Genomic DNA, 13,276 nt, shown 5'->3' with positions numbered 1-13,276 from the left:
CATGTGATGATGATGTAAAAGCAACGGTGCATCAGTGGTTACATGTTCAACCAAAAACATTTTATGCTAATGGCATTGTAGGGCAGTTGTAGCCTAGTGGTTAAGGTACTGGACTAGTAATCAGAAGGTGGCTGGTGCAAGCCCCACCACTTCCAGGTTGCCACGGTTGGGCCCTTGAGCAAGGCCCTTAACCCTCAATTGCTTACACTGTATACTGTAAGTCGCTTTGGATAAAAGCGTCTGCTGAATGCCAAAAATGTAAATGTAAATGCACTGAAAAGTTGGTGCGACGCTGAGAAAAATGCATCGGAAGGTGAACATGTAGAAAAGTGATGTAATCTGGTTTTGAATTTCTTAATAAATAGTTTAAAAAAGTGTGAAAACATTTTGAAGAACCGTCGTATAAGGTGTGCTGTGAACACTGGAAGGTGGTGTCCAAAACACTTGCAAAAATCATTGAAATCCCTGAACAACTACAACAAACATCCGCTACAATTATGCATGAACGTTTTACCATTGGAAATAACATAAATGATGAGAAAACAACACACACAACATTTGGCCTTTAAAGTGATTTAGTTCATACTTGTTCATATGTTACAAGAAAACAAATCAAAGCCACAGTGGCAAGAAGAAGTAAAAAAATTAAAAATTATCAATATGCGTATCATTACATTTGTCTACAGGCATTAAAAATATTGCTCAGTCTAACCAGCTTTAGAGGAGGAAAAAAATAGATTGGGCTAAGATTTCATATCCAGTGCACCTTTGTTTCTCTACAGCTGTATAATCGCAGAAGCAGATGTGCAATCCAAGACTAGATGGTAACTGTCTAACAAAAACTCTGGGTATAAAAAAAAAAAGTAATGAATCAGAATTTTAAAAATCCCTGGGCTTAAAAATATAAATCAAATAAAAATAAAGGCTGATGACAAAAAAAATAAGTAGATCAAAAAAAGTAAAGACTAGAGCCGTACAATCCCACGTACACTGTAATGATGAAATAATAAAGTAATATAAATTATTGTGTACAAAAAAATACAAAAACAAAACAGACAGTCCTCCCATCTGCATCTTCTAACCCAACAGCTACGACCCGAGCAAGCCCTTCCTTAATTAAATAAAGTTTTCCATTCCATAATCAAATAATGCATCTGCACAATAAAATAGCCTACTGAATCATCCAGTATAAACACAATGTACAGGCGGCGAGAGCACAAACCAGCATCTGCGCTCCACCATTCACAGTTTGCTGCAGAGGTCCGTAGAGTCTGTACAGTTTGGAGCACTGAGAGCATCTTGCACTGACAACAGCCACCACGGGGCGCAAGAGAGGTGAACAAACACGGTGCGGTTAGCCTGACCGAAGCAGCGCCAGCACAAGCGTGTACCGCCGGCGCCACCTTCCGCCTGGGTGAGAAAATCGTGGAGTGGAAAATTTAGCCGTGCACCGTTGGAAGGGGTTGAAGGTCGACGAGAACGGTGCTGGCAAACGAGTAGGAAAATACCATCAATGTGTGACTGGCTGTTTCAGTCCCCTTCACCATGTGACACCCATGTTTTACTTATGGGATGTTTTAATACTGGCAAAGTTCAGGCTGGTGAGGTTCAGGGAACATTTAAGTCTCAGAAAAAGGGAGCTGGAGAAAAGGCATTTAGTTGCCCTCCTTGAGGACTTGGCTTTAATGTAGATTCGTGCATCGTCTGACCAGCACATGGTTTGGAGTGAAAACTGTTCGAACACCCCAGCCAGTGATGATCTACGGCCTGTGAAACCTGCAGGGGAAAAAGTGCACTTATATTACAAAAAATGACAATCCAGACGTCAGTTATAATTACAGTGGTACTTTGTAACTCGGTGTTCCCTAAACTCGAAATCTTTGAAACTCAACGCACTTCGTCAGGAAATTTGTACCCTTAAACTAGACGTTACCCTTAAACTCAACATATGCAGTAAAGTGCAGGTATTTATTGTATTTTTATATTGATTTTAACTGTTTTCTAATTGTATTTCAGTGTTTGTATATAATACTTGTGTTTTTTTTCAGTGTATAAGTGTCAAAAACAACCTCATTATTCTACATTAGCCTAAAATATACGCAGTTCCGCAGGACCATGGAACACATTTCTACAAATTTCATTTGTTTACGCTTAAGCTGAACACCCGTGATCCGCCACTCAACAATAGCTGATATAACCACATGGGTGAGGGATTACTTTATCAAACCTTTGTCAAGCACTACAATACAGAGTTACATGCACAAATACCACTTAAACCTTTACTGTGCAAAAAAGAAGCCTTATGTTAACCATGTCCAGAAGCGGCATCGACTTCTCTGGGCTCAGAGGCATCTAGGATGGACCATCACACAGTGGAAACGTGTATTGTGGTCAGATGAGTCAGCATTCCAGATCTTTTTTGAAAAAAATGGACGCCATGTGCTCCGGACCAAAGACGAAAAGGACCATCCAGACTGTTATCAGTACGAGATTTTTTTACTTCTAAAATTAAAGCAATTAATTTTTCACCCATGAGAGACAGATTGAATTATTCTCACTGACCACGCTCACACGCACGTTTAATGTTATTTAGTTCCGTTTGACAAAAAAAACCCTTCAAAATAGAGCTAACAGTGAAGATAACCGGTTACAAAAGCGTTTGTTATATTACAAGTGTTATAGGACATGTTTGTGTTCAATACTCTGTTCACAGTGTCGATACAGGAGTCGACTCATTTTAAGCGCAGCATAAGTTTCTTTTCTCAGTCAATTCTCCGTTTTTACTGTTATAATGAATGTTGCGGTTGTAAATAAACACCAACTACTACAGAACATTTTGTGTGACTCGCTTACCTGATAAAGCTCAGGCTTAATTATACTGGTTATTACCACAGAGCGGGAGCCGACTCAGAGTCGTTTACGATTTACCGAGGTGAACCCACGAATGGATGTGCTGATAGAATCGGCTCAGATGGGATCGGACTGTATTATCTTTTTAAAGTAAATATTTCAATCAGCAGAATCGCATCGCATGTATGATGTGCACAACGTTAATTACGTGCATTTATTAATGATGAACGTTAATCACGTGCAAACGTTTATTAATGATGAACGTTAATCACGTGCGTTTATTAATGAACGTTTACGTTAGCTTGTCAGTAGCTTTCTCAATGATGTCTGTGCAGTGTTTTTTTTTTTTTTTTTACAATTAGTGATGGCAACCCAAGCAACTGTTCCACTGCACTATTTTACACTAAAAACTACACTATTCCATAATGCTCCAGATTGCATCATTTTAAATAGGTATCGGTATCGGCGAGTACAAAAATACATGTACTTGTACTCGTACTCGGTTGGGAAAAAATGGTATTGATGCATCCCTAGTTATCAGCAACAAGTCCAAAAGCCAGGGTCTGTCATGGTATGGCAGCATTAATGCAGAAAAGTACATTGAGATCTTAGAGCAACATGTGCTGCCTTTAAGACGTCATCTTTTCCAAGGACGTCCAGCATTTTCCAACAAGACGATGCAAAACCACCTGCTGTACACATTACAAAGGCACGGCTGCAGAAGAAGAGGGTACGGGTACTGGACTGGCCTGCCTGCAGTCCTGACCTGTCCCCAATAGAGAATGTGTGGAGAATTTTGAAGCAAAAAATGCAACAACAATGACCCCGTACTGTTGCACATCTTAAGACGTGTTTGCAGGAAGGACGGGACAAAATAAAAGCTGAAACACTAAATCACTTGGTCTCCTCGGTGCCAAAACGTCTTTTAAGTGTGGTGAAAAGGAATAGCAACATTACAAAGAGGTAAATGCTTTACTGTTGAGCAGATAAAACATGAAATATCTCAGGTTCAAACTGTCTGCAATCAAATAAAAGTCAAAGTAAATGTGAGCAACACTGTTTTTTATTGTTTGCATTTTCCATGCTGTCCCAACTTTTTTTGATGTTGGGTTGTATTTCAGGTCTGTTAGTTTAGTTTTTTGTGTATTACTAATGATGGGTTGGTCTGGTGTGTTTGACTCTAGTGCTTTGAGGCATGGTTCTGAATCTGTGTATATTATGATTTAACATTGGGTCTCTCCTGCGTATTTTAATGCCATCAGTATGGCATGATGTAGATGGAAATTATTTTGGGTAGTATTCTTTTCTTGAGTATCAATTTGTAATTATTGCTGCTGTCCATTTGGTCTGTTGTCTTGGATCCATCTCTATATATGACTAGATGGTGTGGGTATTTTTCTCTGACTTAAAGGAATTTATTGATGTATACCATTGGGTGTGTGGTATTTTTCTTCTTCTCTGCAAGGTTGACTAAGATGCTGGGTTTTCTGATTTCCCAGGGAAGTATCGCGTTGTGGGAGTTCTGTTGATCAATCTGCTGAAATGGAAATCCCACGAATAGCTGTGCATGTGTTTCTAAAATCCTAATATATGTCATAGTGTTAATGGTACCTCACACACATGCTGTGGGCACTGATGCACCCCATACCTTGACAGATATCACTGATAACAGTCCATTCTTTGCCACAAAGAACTCCATGTCTGTTTTTTTCCCCCAAAAACAAGCTGAAACGTGAACTAATTTAACCACAACAATTTTCAATCTTTTGGTCCATCAGACATGATGCCTAGAGAATTTGGTGGCGTTTTGCATAGAACTGATGTACGGCTGTCTTTTTGCATAGGAAAGTATTAAGTTGCATTTAGTGATGCACTGGCGAACTGTGTTAAGTGACCACTGTTTTCCCAAAGTACTAAGTACTACCCATGTGGTCATATTTATTACAGTAGTGTGACTGGTTCCCATGCAATGCCCTCTCAGACCCCAAAGGTCATGCACACTCAACAGTGGTTTGCTGCATGGCCCTACACTGACTAATAGTTTTCCAGACTCCCTGAATCTCTTTATAATTTTTTGTATGGTGGATGGTAAAAAACCTTCAACATTTTTGCAATCTTGCATTGAACTATGTACTTTTAAAGGGCAGTTTTAATTGCTTTGAAAATTGCAAATGTTATGGTACAATTCACATTTTGTTTATAAATATATACATTAATTGCTGAGCAGTTCTGAATACTGATTCTCTTGTACCTGGTTAAATGACGACTGGACTCATGCACTTCCATCTCATTGCTCTTGTAATCGTTGAGTTCCTTCCGTATAGCAGCCTGCAGGAAAAACATATAGCCATAAGTGTTGGTCCAAAAATAGTGCTTTGAAATAAGCAAATGCATTATTAACAGTCACAGCACTGAATTCTTTTCTTTTGTTGTACTTGGACATATAGCTAGCAAACACCTCAACAACAGTACAACAGGTTTGATTCTTTGCAAGTACAAAATCCTAAAAACACGAATTATCACAGACAGACGTGCCAGACAAGATTTCAAAACACTCTCAGATTTCAGATTTTACAATGCACTAAAACAACAATAGGGGAAAAGACTTAAGTTACTTAAAAAGAGCTACAGGATGACCTGAAAGCAGCAGGAACAGTAGTTACACAAACCAAAGAACAGAACTACAATCATCTCTGTTCATCTACCCCAGAAATGCACATATAACACCAGAACAATTTAAAGATAAAGTAAAAATAGAACTTTTGGGCAAAAATGTAGCTCCACGTGGTGCTCGGGTGGTGCAGCGATAAAGCACATTAGCCCACCACTGATGAAATCTTGAGCTTGTAAGGCTACATCTTAGATCTGCTAACTGTCGGCCAGGCACCTGCACGGACAATGACTGGCTAGTCCGATAGACGGAATCCTCATAACTGCTTCAATTATGACCTCTGCTGGCTGATTGATGGCGCCTGCACAATAATACAAGGGATACTGAGGATCAGTGCTTGGGTGTGTCTGAAAATCTAGTAGGCTGTCTGGCTGCCTACCTGATCAGCCGCAGTTTTTGCTTACTAACCTAACACAGTTAGCCTCATGCCATTCAAACCAATGAGCTAAGGTGACACAACCTGCTAGCATCCCAGCTAACGTCCCTCCGTGCACTGAAATGGTTAAATTGTCACTAATAAGCCCGAATTTGCAAATACAAAGACACTTTCATTCAAATTAAAAATCAATGAGAATTATTTTTTACATTTGAAAAGAATTCTGTTCGTTGCTCAGCATTCGTCTACCATATTTGAAATACTTGTCGCACTGAATGCTGGGGTTGTCTGCACTGCTAAGTAAGCACTGGACGCTCCCTCGTTATTCAGTCAGATTATCGCTTGAAATAAGGCACCTCAGTAGGCAGCATTTTAAAATATCTAAGAATTCGGACATAATGACGGATGGCTACTGCACACGGATCGGAGGGGTTGTGTGTTAGTTATGACTGCAAGACAACTGGAGTCATGGTTGTAGTGGCAGAAAGGTGATTCCATATTCAGCCTTTCCTACATTAGACTGGACAGTGACACCACAGAGACTCCAATTCAAGACCAGGGTCCAGGCAGTAGTATAACCTTCTTTACACCAATAATCCTCATTCTACTTTTTCAGGAGTGGAATTCTCACCCTGCCTGGTACAGATACATTCATCATTGGTCCTTGATCCAACTGGCATTAAAAATAGTAAACGCTAATACAGTCCCCCTTTGTGCTAAGTGTAACATCAAGCATCAGTAATTAAACATGGTGCTAGTGGTGACAGTATTTATTCAGATTTAGAAACTAGATGACAAGATTTAACTTTGGCTTTGCCCTTGCTGTCCCAGAAGAACCAGTTACTAGACAAAATGCAAACATGCCAAGTGACCTGCTAATGTGTTCACAAATAATTTACACCATGATACATTTCACACCTCCTTGTGTGATCAAAATATGCTAATATTTTGTGTTTTATCTACCTGCCATTAAAACAACCAGTTTATGGTTTGTAATCCAGTCAGAAATTAATCCAACTAGGTACATTTATATTATACTTGCCTTGTCAGCAGCAGTCAGGCGGGTCCAGGGTTTATCGGCTCGCCTGTCATAGTCCTGAGCATCGGCTACTTCCACGTAATCACTGAAGTGTATTAGGATCTTTGCCAGGCGCAGCTCCTCTACCGTTGGCCTCTGACTTAGCTACAAAAACAGAATGTTATAACATTATCTCTCCTCTGTTATAACTTTAGCTCACACCTATATAAATGTGCACTATACATTAAAACAGACGGAAATAAATCAAACTGTAAATTAAAACAAAAATGAATGATCAGTTTTCATCATTCACCAGTAATAATGTACAAGGCCAAAAGTATTTGGATACCTGAGCATGAGCTTAAATATTAGATGATAGAAAGAGAGAGAGAGAGAGAGAGATAGAAAGAGAGAGAGAGAGAGAGAGAGAGAGAGAGAGAGAGAGAGAGAGAGAGAGATAGATAGATAGATAGATAGATATAGACAGAGACAGACAGACAGCTAGACAGACAGATGTGTAGACAGACAGACAGATAGATAGACAGACAGACAGACACAGATAGACAGTGACAGACAGACAGGCAAACAGACAGCTAGACAGACAGACAGACAGACAGCTAGACAGATAGATAGATAGATAGATAGATAGATAGATAAATAGATAGATAGATAGATAGATAGATAGATAGACAAACAGCTAGACAGACAGACAGATAGACAGACAGACATAGACAGACAGCTAAACAGATAGATATTTCATTGATCCTTTGCAGGCAATTTCTTTGTTACAGCAGCTCACATCAGACTGCAAAAAGCAAGTCAGTTGCAAAAGCTGCAAGTAACAGGCTGCCACAATAGGTGCCATCTTGGACGGCAGATTTTAAGCACAATTACAAATGAATCATTTTTTGTATATTAGCATTTTAGGATACAATAGCATATTAGCTATTGCCCCTGTGCCCCTGTGCACAAAGCAAAGCTCTGTAGATACATGAAGAAAAGCTCAGTTTAAAAACCAAAAAACTCTGGAATGAACTGGAACATCAACTGAGCCTTTCTTGTCTAATATCAGTGCCCAGCCATACAAATTCAATTTTTTTTAGTCTTTTGACTAAATGGGCACAAATTCTCACAGACATACTTCAGTCTTGAGAGAAGCCTTCTACAAAGAGTGGCTCTTGTTATAGATCACAAAAAGATCACTTTATTTTACTAGCATTTGTTTTTGTCCTACAAGCTCATGTGCAGGTGTCCAAATACTTTTGGCCATGTAGTGTACGTATCACATGTGTTGATATAAGGACCTGTGCAATCAGTGTTAAAGCATCATTTCTATTTAAACTAAGAAGACAGCAGACATGAACACAAGAGAAGTGGAAGTAGCGCTTAAGGAAACAGACAAAAGAACGACTGAGCTGTTTGTTCTGTTCAGGAAAAGAACGGAGGATAATAATGCTTCACTGTGCTTCTGAAAAGCCTTTTAGAACAAAAAAAGCAATGATGCGTATTCATCCTGCCATCGCACCGGATTAATCACTTAACACCAATAGGCGCTGTAAAGGCTTCTGAGGTGAGAAACTGCTCAGTAATGGTACAATTGCTCAACCGTAGGCTAACTGCATAAAAATGCTGATGTAATTTTGGCGTTTAGACGTCAGACGACAAAAGCGGTTGATGTTCTGTGCCTCGCTCTGTCTCACCTTACGGCTCAGTCTCCGTTTGATCTCCCTCTTTTCCTCCAGCTCTTCTTGTTCATTACGGGCTGCAAGAAATAATAAAAACATGTCAGTTATTTAAACAGTGGGAGGATTTTTTTTTTATTTTCTATTTTTTCCAACCTTTTCCCCCCAATTTTCTCCCCTTAATCTAGTCGTGTCCAATTACCCCGATTGCATCCTCCACTGATTCAACCCTCCACCGCTGACTGAGGACGCTTCTCGACTGACACACGCCCCCTCCGACACATGCTCAGTACAGACTGCATTTTTCACCTGCATGAGTCGAGTTCATATATATACCGATCAGCACTGTGCACGGAGAGTCACACCCTGATCAGCATTATTCCTCAGCCCTGTGCAGGTGCCATCAATCAGCCAGCAGGGGTCGTAATTGCACCAGTTATGAAGACCTATAATCCGGCTTGCCCCTAACCCAATGAACGTTCACCGTTTTCACATAAGTGAGGTTCATGTGAATGCGCCGTAACGCTCACCACTTTGTTTACATTGCTTAGAATTTAAAGTAAGTTTTGAGTGAATGTATAGGTTAGAATCTGGGCTCATTCTGTCGTTACTGTTGTTAGACTTAATGAGACGTGTCCATATCTAACTATTTTATTTCTGCTATAAGTTGAAGCACTTTGCTTTGTGTACAGAGTGCCATAAACACGTGCTGCACTTTGTTTAATATTGAGCACTTGAGAATTTCATAATATGAACATAAAGCCTCTGTACATTTAGTTTTGTGCCATTTTGATCTCCAAGCGTGTAGATCGTTTCTTTTCACCTGCTAGGAACTGGGATCCGTGATCAGTCACCCTCATGAAGGTGCCTTGACCGGTCAGCCACTGTCCCTCCCCCTACAGACACAAAGCCAATGGTGTGTCTCTGAAGGCCCCCTACTGGCTGACAGCAGATCTGAGATTGGAACTTAGAGCTCAAAATCTCAGTACTGGATGTCTAGCATATTTTACCCCTGCTCCACCCAAGTGCCCAGCTCCTACTTCTTAAGATGGTTTTTATTATTTTGTCCACCCCTGTGGATGCACAGTACTACTTATTATGCCAATTTATGAGTAAAACTCATCCAGCTTTCCATTTCAACACTGAAGCATTCTCCTCTATCCAGCATCTTCTGATCAGAATCCCAAGCTAGTACGCACTACGCTTAATAACACGACTAAAGAGGAATCTGGGCCAGTAGAGGATATTTAATTCAGTTTGGCTGAGGAGAAGAAGCAAAACAGCACTTCCCCTGAGTTCCTTTTCCAGCACATTATCAGGAGAGAAGTTTGAGCTTCTCAAAAACACCGCAGGCCCAAGAACACAGCAGGCTGTCTAGAAGATATCAGTATAAAGCTCTGCCATCTGGGATTTAAAACGCACCCACAATCAAAGAAAAGCTGCTCTATTCTGCTGGGTTTTGGATAAATTTTTATGTGAAGTCTTTATAGATCTGTATATTTAGTATATTTAAATCTAGGACACTGTAGAGCAGAGTTTTTTAAACCCAAGGGTCGCGAGTCAAAAAATGGGTTGCGGAGAAAAATAATAATAATTAATAATTATAAACGAATTTTTAACAGGCACATAACATGAAATGAACTTGTACATGTACTCCCCCTTGTGGAGGCTTTACGTTACATCTTATAAAAATCAGTAAAAATCGTGGACAAAATGTGGGTCGCTTGAAAAAAAAAAGTTTGAAAAACCCTGCTGTAAAGGACATGGACTGACAGTGAAATTGTCCCTTTAATAGATGCAAACATGAATCATAAGTGTTACATCAGTATTACAGCTAAAACACTATATGACCCATATCAGGTGGACACCAACTTTTTATCATTAAATTCAGGTGTTTGAGGCATCAGACACTTCTAACAGGTTTATAACATCAATATTATTAAATAAAGAAGCTTTTAACTTTGCTTTACACTTTACAGAGAGCCATTTTAGTCAGGAATTTGTTCCAAATGTGCACAAACCTACATCCTTTAAAACATGGTTTAAGTTTAAGAAACTGCACAGAGGCTTAAACTTTGGGTTGAACTAAAAACAGTCATATATTGGGACAGTGGTAGCGTAATGAGTACAGCTTTGGGCTATCAACCGTAAGGTTGAGAGTTCAAATCCCATCTCTGCCGTTCAGCTACCGTTGGGCCCTTGAGTATGGCCCTTAACCCTTTCTGCTCCAGGGGTGCCGTACAATGGCTGACCCAGCGCTCTGACCCCAGCTCCTAAATGAGCTGCGATACGTGAAAAAGAATTTCATTGTACTGTACATGTGTGTATGTACAGTGTATCACAAAAGTGAGTACACCCCTCACATTTCTGCAGATATTTAAGTATGTCTTTTCATGGGACAACACTGACAAAATGACACTTTGACACAATGAAAAGTAGTCTGTGTGCAGCTTATATAACAGTGTAAATTTATTCTTCCCTCAAAATAACTCAATATACAGCCATTAATGTCTAAACCACCGGCAACAAAAGTCAGTACACCACTAAGAGACTACACCCCTAAATGTCCAAACTGAGCACTGCTTGTCATTTTCCCTCCAAAATGTCATGTGATTTGTTAGTGTTACTAGGTCTCAGGTGTGCATAGGGAGCAGGTGTGTTCAATTTAGTAGTACAGCTCTCACACTCTCTCATACTGGTCACTGAAAGTTCCAACATGGCACCTCATGGCAAAGAACTCTCTGAGGATCTTAAAAGACGAATTGTTGCGCTACATGAAGATGGCCAAGGCTACAAGAAGATTGCCAACACCCTGAAACTGAGCTGCAGCACAGTGGCCAAGATCATCCAGCGTTTTAAAAGAGCAGGGTCCACTCAGAACACACCTCGCGTTGGTCGTCCAAAGAAGCTGAGTGCACGTGCTCAGCGTCATATCCAACTGCTGTCTTTGAAAGATAGGCGCAGGAGTGCTGTCAGCATTGCTGCAGAGATTGAAAAGGTGGGGGGTCAGCCTGTCAGTGCTCAGACCATACGCCGCACACTACATCAAATTGGTCTGCATGGCTGTCACCCCAGAAGGAAGCCTCTTCTGAAGTCTCTACACAAGAAAGCCTGCAAACAGTTTGCTGAAGACATGTCAACAAAGGACATGGATTACTGGAACCATGTCCTATGGTCTGATAAGACCAAGATTAATTTGTTTGGTTCAGATGTTCTCAAGCATGTGTGGCGGCAATCAGGTGAGGAGTACAAAGATAAGTGTGTCATGCCTACAGTCAAGCATGGTGGTGGGAATGCCATGGTCTGGGGCTGCATGAGTGCAGCAGGTGTTGGGGAGTTACATTTCATTGAGGGACGCATGAACTCCAATATGTACTGTGAAATACTGAAGCAGAGCATGATCCCCTTCCTCCGGAAACTGGGTCGCAGGGCAGTGTTCCAGCATGATAATGACCCCAAACACACCTCTAAGACGACCACTGCTTTATTGAAGAGGCTGAGGGTAAAGGTGATGGACTGGCCAAGCATGTCTCCAGACCTAAACCCAATAGAACATCTTTGGGGCATCCTCAAGCGGAAGGTGGAGGAGCGCAAAGTCTCGAATATCCGCCAGCTCCGTGATGTCGTCATGGAGGAGTGGAAAAGCATTCCAGTGGCAACCTGTGAAGCTCGGGTAAACTCCATGCCCAGGAGAGTTAAGGCAGTTCTGGGAAATAATGGTGGCCACACAAAATATTGACACTTCAGGAACTTTCACTAAGGGGTGTACTCACTTTTGTTGCCGGTGGTTTAGACATTAATGGCTGTATATTGAGTTATTTTGAGGGAAGAATAAATTTACACTGTTATATAAGCTGCACACAGACTACTTTTCATTGTGTCAAAGTGTCATTTTGTCAGTGTTGTCCCATGAAAAGATATACTTAAATATCTGCAGAAATGTGAGGGGTGTACTCACTTTTGTGATACACTGTATATATGACAAATAAAAGCATTCTATTCCATTTATGATAATGGTTTTAAATGGGGTGTCCAACAAACACATGGTCAGGTGTCCACATACTTTTGGCCATATAGTGTACATTTTACATTCCCAGCATTTAGCAGACGCTTTTATCCAAAGCGACTTACAATTATGACTCAATACAGTTTTGAGTGATTGAGGGTTAAGGGCCAATAGTGGCAACCTGGTGGTGGTGGGGCTCGAACTGTCAACCTTTTGATTACTAGCCCAGTGCCTTATCCGCCGAGCTACCACTGCCCTGGTGTATCATTTTTAGGAACTGAGTGTTAAAGTTCTTGGCAAATATGTAGTATGAGGCACTATATAAACACTACATACTACAGTAATGTGACTGCTGACATGAACACATTGCTTAGCAGGACGTGGGGACCAAGGATGGGTTATTTTGCCAAAAATAGGCATGAATGAGGCAAACGTGAACAATCAGTATATTAATAATTAAAATCCAAATAATGGCAGAGCTGGTGGAGTGGAACTACCATCTGGTCATGGTCTTCATGATCATCCCATGTGTCCATGTGTTTTATCTCTGGCTACACTGGTTTCCTTTTCCCTCTCAAAATATGCGGAAGGTAGTTTGGCTGAGAGTCTAAGTCGGCACTAGGGGGATTTCTTGCTTTCCAGACAGTGTTTTGGGGTCAAGACGAACCCACTG

General features: G+C 40.6%; 1 protein-coding gene across 2 annotated transcripts in view; it reads right to left on the bottom strand.

The window, feature by feature from the left end:
• Positions 1-557: 557 nt before the first annotated feature.
• LOC134312448 (phosphatase and actin regulator 1) overlaps positions 558-13,276 on the bottom strand; it is a 119,077-nt gene continuing 106,358 nt past the window's right edge. For both annotated transcript variants that reach the window (XM_062994404.1, XM_062994403.1), the window contains exons 10-13: positions 8,616-8,677; positions 6,940-7,080; positions 5,102-5,178; positions 558-1,776 (exon numbers count right to left, since the gene is read on the bottom strand). In XM_062994404.1, coding sequence (XP_062850474.1) covers positions 1,761-1,776; positions 5,102-5,178; positions 6,940-7,080; positions 8,616-8,677 — 296 coding nt within the window. In that variant the 3' untranslated portion in view covers positions 558-1,760. The remainder of the gene's footprint in view (positions 1,777-5,101; positions 5,179-6,939; positions 7,081-8,615; positions 8,678-13,276) is intronic.

This window comes from Trichomycterus rosablanca, chromosome 4 (assembly GCF_030014385.1).
Source record: "Trichomycterus rosablanca isolate fTriRos1 chromosome 4, fTriRos1.hap1, whole genome shotgun sequence".
Taxonomy (NCBI): Eukaryota; Metazoa; Chordata; class Actinopteri; order Siluriformes; family Trichomycteridae; genus Trichomycterus; species Trichomycterus rosablanca.
This window is presented reverse-complemented; position numbering and strand designations above follow the sequence as displayed.